Genomic DNA, 13830 nt, shown 5'->3' on the forward strand with positions numbered 1-13830 from the left:
AGTTTATTACCTAAACGGCTAAACAGATTTTACTAACTCCACGCGGAAGGGGTCGTGGGCGAAAGCTAGTATATTCATAAAACAAAAAGATTAAGCAAAAAAAATACAAACTAGAAATTATAACAAAGTCATCCTAACTTTATAAGGCTGCAATCACAGACTTATAAAAAACAGACATGTTTGTGTCATCAATCTTTCTAATATTATACTCGTAAATATGAAAGTTTGGATGGATGGATATTTGTTAGAGTTTGTAGCCTAAATGGCTGACAGGATTTCTATGAAATTTGGTATAGGCTATTCGTTTTTGTTTTTTTTTTAATTCCACGCAGACGGAGTCGCTGGTCTAAGCTAGTTTAAACATAAATAACATGAATTCAGGATTCAAACAGCGTAAAAATTACATCATTTTCTCTCATCTCTTGTTGTAGAGCCTTTAGTGTAGTATTAACACTACACTTAGTGTCAATAACATAACTAATTTTGAGTTATTACAAAGTAACTTTCCACTTTTTGTTTATATAATGTAAGAGCACAGACCATTTCATATTTTTCTATTGTTGAATGTTTTCAAACAAAACGTAATCGTTCGTGAGAATGTGATAAGATAGAGAATTATTTATAAAACAACAAATATGTAATAATGTTACTATAAACTTCTGATACCGTAACCGTGGTCTTCCACGGCACAAAACACCTGTAAAACGTACTGTGGACAATAAAAACCTATAGAAATATAACCAATATTAAAACAACAGTTTCATTTAACAAAAATTACAATAATTACTCGTTAATTATTAGGGTTTTCTTCCTTGTTTTAACATCTTTTTACAACCAAAGAGGCCCTGTTAGGTATATATACATCTTTATTATAGGTTTATAAAAATAACTCTAGTATCAAGCAGACTTCGTAATTATAAACATTTCTGCCTGATCATAGTCCGTTTATATAGCATTTCATAACGCAAGTACTGTGTAAACTAATAGTTTCTCAGCGAACGTAGGCAAGGCCGTCGTAAAACCCAATGTTTACGTCTAACTTTTCGACAACTTCCTGCTATGAATTATTTCGAATGCTCACGAACGCTTCCCACAACGGTCGTCTAATTTTAGTAAATTTCATTTAATGCATATTTCTGATGCACATGTGAAATTGCCATCCTAACACACCTCAGATACTAATATTATACAAAAGTTGTTCCCATGCGACTTATACCCGCATAAAATTATAAAAAATTCATTTTATTGTTCACATTTGTCAAATTATCAATTGCAAATGGTAAAATGACATGACATGATGTCAAACCATGGTAACCTAGCTCTTAATGTTGGTAACAACTTATGCTCTCTTTCCAATATTGGGGTTTTTATTCAAAATATTTACGCCTAAGTTTAACGGCGTGAAAATATATAGCCTAAAGCGTGACGTAAGTGTAGGGCTTTTCATTAAAAAAAGAGTTATTCGAAAATATGCCGTGATTGCTAACATCTTAGTCAACAAAGAAGTGTATGTTTACGCTTTATTATAATAGTATAGATACGAAAGTTTAGAAAGTTGGATGGATGAATGTCTGTTAGAGTTTGTAGCCTAAACGGTTGAAAGGATTCTTATAAAACTTGGTATAAATAGTGAATAGTCTGGAAGAACACATAATCTACTCAATTTTGTGATTTTTAATTCCACGCGGATGAAGTCGCAGGCGAAAGCTAGTAATTTATACAAGACAAAATATTCTTATGGAAAGTTGCTGTTCTATGTTTTCCTTTCTATGATTGTTATTTATTAGTTATTATTTAATAATTTTCAACTGATAATGTCATATCCAACTCATAAATCCCACTTTAGGGCTTGGGACTCCTAGCTATTAAAGTTATGGTTCCCTTTAAAAATATTGAAGTAAAAATATTAAAGATTAGAATAGCAAAAGGTCATTGATAAACAGACGTCAATACAATGGATCTCCCAATGTAAATCCCAACTTGGTGAATATTTTTATTTACATTAAAATAATTCAGACACTGACGAAATCGAGACGAAATTAAACATGAACTTGGGACTCTTGAAATGCGGCTGGCAACACTGGTCACGTGTCATCGAAAATTATACAAGTAAATTTATTTGTATTAATATTCGATTGGGGACTGACAAGATTTATATTCCTGTACTTTGTAATTTTGGTTTTATTTGTGATTCTGAATAGCATTGAAAACAGTTTTAGAGCTTTTAAACGCGTCTTTAAAGAGAATATGAGTTTATTGTTAAGAAGATAACCAAAAATCTACTTAAAAGTGATAATAATTATTTCTTATAACAATACACAAAGAAATATCTATGTATTTGAATTGCAGGCGGGTTTTCTCAAAGTTATCAACATGTCAATGTTATTTACAAGTTAAACGACACGACCGATAAAGGATCGCTTCAATAAGATATCAAAATTGTTTATTGATAACATTCTAACAACTTCAATAAAGAATTTGGACAAGTATATCAATCTGCCCTGAGTTTGAACGGATTTTTTTATAACATAGGACGGCAAACGAGCAAGCGGCCACCAGAAACCGTCAAAATGGCGGAGCGATCTCTGCCCATAGACAGTAGCGGATGCGCCGTTTACCCTTAATTAACGGAGGAGGAGACGTACATAAAGACGATATTTCCCCTTCTTATGTGTCTCCTCCATCTTCAAATCCACGTTCCCTTTTCATCCTATTCTTATGAGAAAAAGGGTGGGAAGGAAAAGGGACTAAGCTTAGGCCTCTGACACCACACTCATCAGACGAAACTGCTCCCAATTCAAGCCTGTCTTCTGTGTGGTTGTGGTATTTCACAAGGCCAGCCGGCCCATTCGTCCGAAGATGATAAAGCGGACTTTACTACTGTTAAAAAATAGACAAAATTATGTAACGTTTTAAGATTTTTCTACCATACTAGAAAATAGACATGGTTGAATACCGAGATCAGTCCTTGAGGTGGTTTATGTTTGCTAATTTGATAGTAGTTTTCCACGAGCAAATAATTAACGCGCAATAACACGTAATTATCTCGCGTATCTTCTTTTGTACTTTTTATATTTCACTAAAATACTACAGCTTTTACATATATACAATAGGAGTTCTATTATAATCTCTGACAGTCTAATATCGGAATTGATTTTTCAGAAAGAGAATTCCCTCGGTGCATATTTTTTTCCTGATTACAACAGAAGACTTATTGTTGTTTGTTTAATCTATATTATTATAATAAAGCGTAAACACACACTTCTTTGTTGCCTAAGATGTATATTTTCTAATAATTATTTTTTAAACAAAATACCTTACACTTACATCACGCTATGGCCTATATAAATTCACGCTATTTAATTTAGGGGGTGAATAATTTGAAAAAAATGTCCTGCGTCAAATTCGGAATCTTAGGATGAAGCGCGGGAATATATAGTATTATTATATTAATAGTTGTATGTTAGCATGTTGAGGTCAGTGTTTACAAGGAAGAAACGAGTATCACAACATTGTAATGCGGTGTGCATTCGAGGTGACGCGGCGCGGACCTTGAACTGCGTTACTATGACTATGTTATTTGAAGTTACTACTAAACTGTTACAAACTTAGATGTTAAGTCTAATTTTCTCGTTGGGGACACAAACACTTAATAAATTTTGCCCGCGAGTTCGTCCGCGTGGAATTAAAAGTTAAAATTAGTAAGTAGGCTTTGTGTCCTCCTAAAATTTGTTCTACATCCGTGCCGAATTTCATCGGAATTAAGACGTTATACGTAGTAACAAATTCTGATACATCTCAAACTCTGGCATTTATAAATCAGTAAGATCTTAATAAAAACAATTAACGCCTAACAGATTATCCCACACACTACAAAATAGGTCGAGTCGTTCAATTCACCGGCGGTAAAAATGAATAGATAAAACTACACATATTTACATATGTGTAAAAAACATTACTGTCCTAACATATAGACAGCAAAGCTGTATACCTGAACTATGAATAACCGTCAACAAACACACCCTTCTAAATGTACAATCACTTCGAAAGTCTACAATAAATTTCCGTTTTGCCACACCTATCTTCAACATATACCAGGTAATGTTAAACTTATTTACTACTAGATGTTCGCGTGCGGCTTCATCCGCATGAAATTAATAATTGTATTGTTTGCATTTGTCAAATTCTCAATTGCAAATGTCAAAATACCAATTAACTTACTATGACAATCTTGCTTCCTCGATGTTGGCAGCAACTTATAACAACTAACTTATATATCTCTTTTTCACATTTGGGTTTTTGTCCAAAATATTTAGCCCCTAAGTTTAATGGCGTGAAAAAATATAGCCTAAAGCGTGACGTAGGAGTAGGGCTTTTTTTAAAAAAAAAGAATTATTCAAAAATACGCTGTAATTGCTGACATCTTAGGCAACAAAGAAGTGTGTGTTTACACTTTATTATATTAGTATAGATATCATATTATTAACGGATACCTACCTACTACAATTCCTACTAAACAAGGATATAACTGTCTCCATTCAGGACATTCCAAACGATATCGATTTTCAATTACCGTCTCCCTTGTAAGGCTGTAGACACAACGTCTAGTGGGGGACTAAGGTGAACATTAGCGTCACTAAGCTAAACATTTGTATGCCACGATATGATTAGGAACCACCCACACAATACGATTTGTACCAGTATTTTTGTATAAGAAATTGGCAAAACTTTATTACTACTAGCTTAAAATAAAATGTGAGTAGCCTATATGTTCTTCCAGACTATTCTCTACATCTATACCAAATTTCATCGAAATCGTTCAGCCGTGTAGACTACAAACGCTATCTAAACTAAGCCCAAGATAGTAATAAATATGTATGACTAAAGGAAACATTTAATATACCAGTTTTAGATACTCTGTAGCTCTTAAGGGACAGTTTCATCAGTCAATTGATTGTATACAGAACAGGTAGAGTCCTCAATGCGGGCTAAAGACTAATGTAAATCATTTGTCGTTCTAAAACTATCGTGCGGACTCAGTTTAGTAGTAGTTGTAATACGGGTTAAGGAAGGGTTAGAACTACCTAAAATGGTTCTTGCATGCGGACACTATGCAGTGCGTGAAGAGTAAATCGTTTGCACTTATGAAATTTCGCCCTCAAGGCGCTTTACATCGTCTTTTCTCATTCTCATACTGAATGTTAGCTTTTTAACTATTTTGATGTATTCTGTATTCTTAAAGGTTATTCGTCTGTGCTATAAATCAATACTATGAGTCATATTTTGAAATAACGATATAAGCTTTGTAATTGTGATCCAAAACATTATTTAAAATATTTATGTCATGGTTTTAAAATGTCGTAATTGTGCTTGTTATGTTAATAATTGGATAGTAATCGGATGTCAAAAATAAGGATGTTGCATTAGCTCGACGACACGACCGCCATATTGGTAAGGTTATTCTGCTCAAATTGGAAGAAAACATAGGAGGTAATGAAGACTATATTTTATTAAAGCATAACTTGGCTGTGACGCCCATAGGAATGATCTATGATCTATGCTTAATATCAAATCAAAGTTATCGTAAACTTACATAATTAACGTAACTGACCAAGGCTATGAGCCCTTGACACGCTCTTTATTGGTTTTGATTCGAATGATATTAAAATTTCTATGGCTTCCATGATTTACACTGTTAGCGAGCGCTTTATAAATTAATTAGAAGGTTCATAAATCAAGTACTTCTATTGAAAGTGTAATTTATTAATTAGTGATACATATTTCTTATACCACGCGTATATTTGCAAATATAATAAGTTGAGATATCAAAAGAGGCGTTACTACCGAAGCTATCTCTATTTCCTTGGAATTATATGACAATGCATTTTTGTAAAAATGCTCCGACATTCAAATGAGGAAATTTGGACCATAGGTTAGGCAAAATTCTCATTAATAAGAAAATGTGACTAAACACTGTAATTATAAAACCTTCACCTTAAAACCTTAACCTATATTAAGAAAAAATTAGTTACACGTCAAAATTAATGCGTTCACATAAACACGAAATTAGTCAAATTTAAAAGAAGCCGTTATAGCCTTGACTTGGTTTCAGTCAAACTTCGCTCAGTGTACAAAACTGCAGATTAGAGAATTTTACATTTGCTTTTCATATTGGTCTTTCGAAAAAAAAACCAGATTTGTAATCTTTTAAATATGGAAGTAATGTGCATCTTAACAATGGCCGTTAGAAAACTAGACAAACGAAAAATAATTTCTTAACAATAATCGTATAGAAACACGTGAATTATTTCTCCTACTAACTTGTTAGCTATTTATCAACAAGTTGATCATAATTTCTCAGATATGGTCATAAACATGACATTGCTTAACTAAAAAATGCGGCCTTTCCTCTTACCATCACGGAAGAGGTCGACTTTATACAAACGGGGCCAGCACTTTGATACAAGGATTACCAGAGTTTGTTCTATATCATCACTAACAAAAAGAAAATCATATAATCTATAAAGATATAATATTCATAAGAATTTTGATATGGTAATACTTAAACTCCATAGACAAAGACTTCCAATAAAAACAGAGTTTAAACCCAACTACGTTCACAAAGCACTTTCTATCGCTAACACTAGCCAATAAAGAAAATAATAGTATAAATTACGTCGCGTGCTCAACACTTACAAGTTAAAGCTATCGATTTATACTTCGCCGCAACATTCACGGTGAAAACCTAAAAAGGTCGCGGCCGTGAACACAGCCTAGCATCAGCAGACAACAAAAAACAAAGTGTATAGAGTACATATACACATAGAGTGTACAAAATGTACATAGAGCAGAGAAATTGTAGAATTCAATCAGACAAGTAAATCATTAAATGATCATCACCCCTATATGCCTCTACTGAGGGGTTCGAAGCTTACTCTAAGTTAGGGGTAACTAGCGCTTAGTAAACCACAATGGCCTACTACAGCTTTGTTATATGATGTTGCTTAATTTTTTTTTATAACATAAGGTGGCAAACGAGCAAGCGGCCACCTGTATCCTCCAATATGGTGAAGCGACCGCTGCCCATAGACATCCGCAATTGCAGATGCGTTGCCTACCCTTATCCAACGGAGGAGGAGACACACATTTAGAGGATATTTCCCCTTCCTATGCATCACCTCCACCGTCAAATCCACTTCCCCTTCCCATCCTCTCCTTATAAGAAAGGGGTGGTAAAGAGTAAGGGACATAAATTAATCTATTAAATCTAAACAAATTATAATTCATTAGCTGGTGCTCACGAATACACCTGCTTGAAAAAATATAGCTTATGTTACTCAATATTAGCATATCTTTTTAATTGTGATAGAATTTTTGAAATCTGCTTTTTACTTTTTGAGTTATTTCAATACATACGAGAATACAAATGTTCCCTCTTTATAATATCGTATAACATCAAATAGTATACAAAAGCTTTGTGTAACAAACTCCTATACCACAAAGGTAAATTCAGAGGAACATTTAATATCAGTCTTGTTCAATTGAGATATTTTCATTAGTAAAGTCTTAATAAACCAATTAAAATGAATGTCTACATGTCAATTGCCATGCAACTCTCCAAACTTCTATAATCAATTGAGAACGCATTTCGTTATTGGTATGAATTAACTTTAATTGTCACATATGACTTGTTGATTGACGGCTATTAAAGGATAGGGGGAGAATGTTCCATACAATGGATTTTAACAGGACAAATTATCGAAACATTAAGCAATTGATGTGTATTTAACCTTAGTGACAAGAGATTTTTTGTTGGTCTTAATTTTGTATGTGAATTCCATTGTTACCTCCTATACTCTGTAAAACAAACAACTGAACAGATTTTGACAAATATTATTTTAGTAATAATGGGATTCATTCTTTTTACATCTTATAAATAATAAACAAAATATGTAACTAAAAGGACAATAATGTACATCTTTGTCAATCCAAAACTATTTAAGGAGAAATAATGTTCAGATATTAATATAATTTAAGTATATACGCCTTTTCTACAAATAATAACTGATGTTTATATTTGTTTTACTTATCAATAGTATGCGTTGTTTCCGTCATTAGAAAAATCTTTCACATTTTTACACGACAAATGTAGGTAAAACAGAAAATAGCCTACGGTTTATATCGCTACTATAACGAATAATAAAAACATGACGAATAGCTCAGAACATGAATCTCACGTTATAATTAATAGTGCGGAACAATAAAATGTTCTTTGATACTTACATATTCTGCAAGAGATATCAAAAACAGGTAACTCAAGGCCTGAAGCAATTTCCGCGAAAATCTTGGATGAGCGCCTGCCATTGTGGAGTGCTAAAATTCACTGTTTATATGCAACGTAAGTATTTTGTCATATCATAATTACACTATAAACGAATTACAATGGTGGCGACACTAATTTCCTAAACAGCTTGAAACACACCCTTATCCCGTCACGACTTTTAATCGAATGATTCAATCAAAGAGTGTGTGGAGCAGAGAGTCTATGAAATATGTGTGAAGTGTAATGCCTAGTGCACACTCAGCCAGTACAGCCGGACAGCGGAAAAGGCGTGGCCTAAAATGACTGGACTGTTCGTCGACTGACATAGTGTGAACGCTAACTGGCACCGGTGAGAGCGACTAGCGGAACGTTCTATTTTTTTTTGTCCATCTAGCCATTCCGCCGCAACTGGTGTAATGCAAACCGTCAGTCCCACCTTCAGTGGCGACTCAACCAATGAATAGGAACCATACGTTGTTTATTTTGTGATTTAGGCTCGTTGATTCATCTTGACAAATACTTTCATAAGGGCCCCTTTTAATGGAAGGTATTGGGGAAGGCTTATGTCCAACAGTGGACAAACAAAGGCTGATGATGACGACTCCAAGGTTATTTTGACTATCCGCTAACCTACAAGGTTAGTACAAAATGTAAACTAACAACGCCAATACCTTGTGTTGACTGTCTCTATCTTTACTGACTGTACTGGCTAGATGTGCACCAGGTATGTTAAAATTAAACCATAGACAGCTTCTCACAAAGAGTAGAGAACTTTTACATAAAATCCTTATCTTTATTAAATGTTTTTAACATGGGTACATCTTCCAAAGTGTGCTTTTATTAGCCATTTCAGCAAAATAATTAAGAACCCTAATTGTTTTAAAAGGAATACGTTCTTTACTTTTGACGTAAACCATAGACAAAGTGGGTGCAAATGTTATCTGCTACAACAGTACAACAAATATTAGTCTTTGGTTGTCAAAACAATTGGTTATTTACATGGTTATTTATAATTACAGTAAAGTAATATTTTTTTACTTACTTTCTGTTTTCTGTATTATTTAGTGATTCTCTGCTGTAATTGCTATGGTATGATATGTAGTATTGCCTTAGTTACAACCTGCTTAAAGTAATGGAGCGAAGAGAAAGGCAGAGATGTGTTTACGTTTCTGCTAGTCAAAAGAAAAAACTTATCGAATCAATCACAAAACACCCTGAGCTGATATCTTGCAAAGTATCTAATTTTAATTATAAAGACACACAAAATATTTGGCGAATCATAGCTAACGAATGCAATGCCATACCCGGGGCAAAGAAAACTTGGAGGCAATGGAGAAAAGTACGTAAAACTTTTTCATTTAGTAATGATACCTTGAAAAATTCATTACAAACTTTTGCGTGCGACATCTTTCGCGCGGGAATAAAGTAAGATCTGTTACTCAGTCATAATAACGTAGGTTTCTTATGGTAAAAGAATTTTTAAATTGCTACACCTGTGTTTGAGTTTTTTAACATACAAAATTCAAATCTTTCCTCTTTTATTTTTGTTTTTTAGACATGGTATGATCTACGTTGCAATACTAAAAGGAGGCATGCTGAAAGTAATGGAGAGGTTACTACATCTAATAATTTCCTAACCCAGGCTGAACAAGAGGCGTTAGGCATTAAAAGAGTAGCGGAGATTCCAATAGAAGATATGCATGAAGAGAACTTAAGTGATTTATCAGCTGCAATGAGTGAACCTGAATCATTGCCAGAACAAAAAGTTGCAATCTCCTCGGTGGATCTAGACTTTCCTAAACATTCCTCAAGAAGTTCAGGCAGCTGTAACTTAAGCTGTGATTTATTAGCTGCACAGGAACGGAGAAAATTAGAAATAAAAGAGGATTATTTGAATTTTAAAAAGGACTATTTAAAACAGAAGCTTATATTAATGAAAGAACAAAATGATGCACTTAAAAGTATAGCTAAAGAACTAACAAACATGAAATGAAAGTTTTCTAAATTGAATCTAACACACAAAATATATCTCAAATGTTGTGCAAACCATAGCCTACTCTCTTCTATTCCTATGTCCCCAAAGTGGGGCAGAGGGCGTCCCCAGTATGCCGCCAGCTCGCTCTGTCTTGGGCTCTGCGTTGTATCTCGGGCCATGACAGTCCGATTACCTACTATAGCCTTCTACTAAATCACTAAAATTGTTAGCGATATCACTCTTTTTGAGATGATGGCTGTTGTTTTGCCTTATCAAGATCAAAACAATAGATATATCTATTATACTTCTTACTTTTTAAAACAGGCAGTTTACCTTATTGGTTATCTTTATTCAAAACTTATCATTTCAGTTCTGATGGTTTGATATCTTCTGTACAAGATTACAGTAATCTCAATGTTGATAAAACTTATCGTTACTTAGTACAATGCTTTTAAATAATAATTATGGATTGAAATTTTGACATATACTATGTATGTGACAATGGAACAGATCTTAATTAAAGTAAGAAATATTACAGCCTGGAATATAGCTGAGACTATTTTAAATACTATGACAGTAAGTTTAAATGATCATTGTGTTTAACTTTATTTTAAAGAAAAGACATAAGGATAAAATAGTTGTTTATTCAAGGCACTGAACAAATAGTCTAAAGTCTATAACTTCCTGTCGCATGGAAAATCATTGGCAATATTTATTCAAAATAATATTTGGTAGTACATCTTGCATAACAAATATCAAAAATAAAATAATAATTTAACAAATGATTTTCAGTTTTTATTTATTTACAGTAAATAACATTGTTAAACTTAGAAAATTGAATTTAACTTATGTACTTAATGTATTTTTGATATTTATTTACATTTTTAAGCATTAGACATTGTCATGTTTTAAATTATCTGTGTTTCATATAATTGTAAACACAATTATGTAACAGATAAATATATTTTAACTTACAGAAAGTAACTAAATATTTAAAAATCTCTAAATGGTTGTTATTAATAGTATCAAAGGTTTGGTGCAACCCAGTCCAAGAATTTGACAGCCAACTCAAATCCAACAAAGCATGCAGCATTTGCTGGGAAAGCTCTTATCATGACTGGAGTTACACCCTTGTATAAAGCCAGTGGACCCTCCCTCTCCATCAACTGTTTGAAGACATCTCTCATTCCATTTGGATATGTACCCTCTGGGGCTGTTTGAAGTCTACTTTTGAGTACATCGGCCGGCATGCCCACCAGCCAGTTAGCTATCCCCGCACAACCTCCAGCTACTATGGTAGCCACCATCTTCAGTTTATTACTTGCATCCTCTGGTACAAGGACCTCTTTTATCCACTCGTATGTCATGAAGTACATACCACTAGCTGGCACATCTCTTAAAATTGTAGCAACACTTCCTTTGTAGATGCTTCTCATGCCACCCTCTGCGTATAACTGTCTGGCACAGTCGACCATGCCTTTGTACTTTTGTGGTGCATTTGCACCTTGTTGAATTTGGAGTAGACACTTTATTCTCTCCCCAGGTGCCATAATAGAAGTTGTGAACACACCAGAGAAAGCACCTGCAGCAAATAATTCTGTCTTTGTAAGCACTTGATCTTCCTCAGACTTTATCAACTTTTTACCTAAACCAAAACCGAAAAAACTGATAGCAAAAATAGGTGCGACTCCTGTTAAAGGCGCCGACATACCCTTGTAGAGTCCTCGGAATCCTTCAAGTTGCACCGTCTTTTTGAAACAGTCCCAAGTGCCCTTATACAAGACTGTTTCTCCTGGTTGAGGAAGAGGCATAGTTTGTAATCTCACTTTTATCGTGTCCATCGGATGTCCCGATAAAACGGTACAAACACCACCAAAACCACCGCTCAAAAAATATTTTACAGGGCTACTTTTCTCCGACATTTTCGCTAATTTGTCTCTAGTAGAAGAGAAAGGAAGGTCAGTCACTCGCACAGTTGGAACAATTTAAAATTAAAATGTCAAAGTCCAGTCCACAAGAGCCGTTTACCAAAGTTGGCCAAAGTTTAGTTTCTTCACATTTATACATACACACACATCAAGACAGATAACAAACGTCACCGATGAAATATTGAGTTATTGTTGCCATATGAATTTCTATTTGCTTCCCTTTCACTTTAATTCTTATGTTTCCTTACTTGCTCTTTGTTTTACATGCTATGTGAAATTGACATGTCACCTGTGATTGACTTTGACAACTGTCGCTGTCCATGTCGACTTAAACTCAATTTTACAAAGTAAACAGCAAAACAGTTCAATGTATCCTTCTTGTAAGATTTTATATTTAACAATTTAGTAATGTAACATAAGTATATGTGTAGTAGGAATAAAAACAATGAACAGAAGATTGTACACACATTTTGTCAGACCAAATTCATCAACACAAATTGCACCAGCATTGGAACAAAGGACATTGAGTGGAATAGAAGCTAAGAAACTATATTTAGAGGAAGTAAAACAAGTTAAAGACCCTGTGCCAGTTAAAGAAACATACAGGTTAGATAAAAAAAGCACTAAAAGAAAAGTTTGCACAAATGAAGTACAATATTGTGAAAAGGAATTATTTCTTTCCGTGCAAAATAATAATATAGATAAGCTTATTCAAATTTTAGATGCATTTCCTGATAAAATAAACGTGTGTGATGGATTTGGATGGAGTTTGCTGATGATAGCATGTCAAGCAAATGCTGTGGATGTTGTTAAAGAACTTCTTAAACGTGGCATAGATATATCTGTAAGAGACTCAGGTGGCAATTCTGCTCGTAGCTTAGTTATCAAGAGTAGAAATTATGTTTTAGCAGATATACTTCTTGATCATAAATCTCATGATGAGTCCAAAGAAAGTGAAGCACCAATCGACTATGTAGATGAATACATATGTGATATTTGTAACAATAAGAAGTTTCCTAATAAACAACATCATTTATCCTCAACTTTGCACAATATTAATGCAAGCAAAGGAAGAAAAATACCTACAAATTATGTTATACCTGAATCAAATAGAGGTTATCAAATAATGTTGAGAGATGGCTGGGATAAAGAGGCTGGCTTAGGTCCCGATGGTTCAGGTAAAAAATACCCTGTAAAAGCAACAAAGAAATTAGACAAGACTGGATTAGGACATAAGAAAAAGACAATTGAAACAATTTTAGTTGAAGAACAAGAAAAGGCAAAATCAAAGAATTTAAATGCAAGGAATGAACACAAAAACAAGTTGATGGAAATCAACTTTAGAAGACAATTTTACTAATTGTTGTTATAATCAGTTTTGTTAAGATGTGCTGTGATTTATACAAGCCAATTTTTATTACTGTGTACAAAATATAAATAATGAATAAATAAATTGGGGTCTCTGCTTATCCCTTTTGGCTATGGGCTTGAGATTTGGTGTTGTAATGTATTAAAATGTATATTATTGTAAAGAATCTTTGGTATTCATTCATACCCTGAATTTAAATAAAGAAAAGTGCCAACTATTAAATGATTCCCTAGAG

General features: G+C 33.7%; 4 protein-coding genes across 7 annotated transcripts in view; 2 read left to right on the forward strand and 2 right to left on the reverse strand.

Annotated features, from left to right (window-relative positions):
- Positions 1–8517, reverse strand: part of LOC106110837 (Niemann-Pick C1 protein) — a 48016-nt gene extending 39499 nt beyond the window's left edge. For all 4 annotated transcript variants that reach the window (XM_013292770.1, XM_013292771.1, XM_013292769.1 and 1 more), the window contains exon 1: positions 8284–8517. In XM_013292770.1, the coding sequence (XP_013148224.1) occupies positions 8284–8364 (81 nt within the window). In that variant the 5' untranslated portion in view covers positions 8365–8517. The remainder of the gene's footprint in view (positions 1–8283) is intronic.
- A 772-nt stretch (positions 8518–9289) lies between these two features.
- LOC106110864 lies at positions 9290–10822 on the forward strand. Its single transcript, XM_013292808.1, has 2 exons — positions 9290–9662; positions 9879–10822. Exons 1-2 carry the CDS (start codon positions 9456–9458, stop codon positions 10314–10316), a joined length of 645 nt encoding a protein of 214 aa, XP_013148262.1. The 5' UTR covers positions 9290–9455; the 3' UTR covers positions 10317–10822.
- Positions 10823–10926: 104 nt separating this feature from the next.
- Positions 10927–12358, reverse strand: LOC106110863 (congested-like trachea protein). The gene has a single exon (XM_013292807.1). It carries the CDS (start codon positions 12218–12220, stop codon positions 11324–11326), a length of 897 nt encoding a protein of 298 aa, XP_013148261.1. The 5' UTR covers positions 12221–12358; the 3' UTR covers positions 10927–11323.
- A 134-nt stretch (positions 12359–12492) lies between these two features.
- On the forward strand, positions 12493–13761 carry LOC106110862 (G patch domain and ankyrin repeat-containing protein 1 homolog). The gene has a single exon (XM_013292806.1). It carries the CDS (start codon positions 12672–12674, stop codon positions 13584–13586), a length of 915 nt encoding a protein of 304 aa, XP_013148260.1. The 5' UTR covers positions 12493–12671; the 3' UTR covers positions 13587–13761.
- Positions 13762–13830: the final 69 nt, after the last annotated feature.

The sequence above is a fragment of the Papilio polytes genome, unplaced genomic scaffold, assembly GCF_000836215.1.
Source record: "Papilio polytes unplaced genomic scaffold, Ppol_1.0 DF824191.1, whole genome shotgun sequence".
In the NCBI taxonomy this organism is placed as follows: domain Eukaryota; kingdom Metazoa; phylum Arthropoda; class Insecta; order Lepidoptera; family Papilionidae; genus Papilio; species Papilio polytes.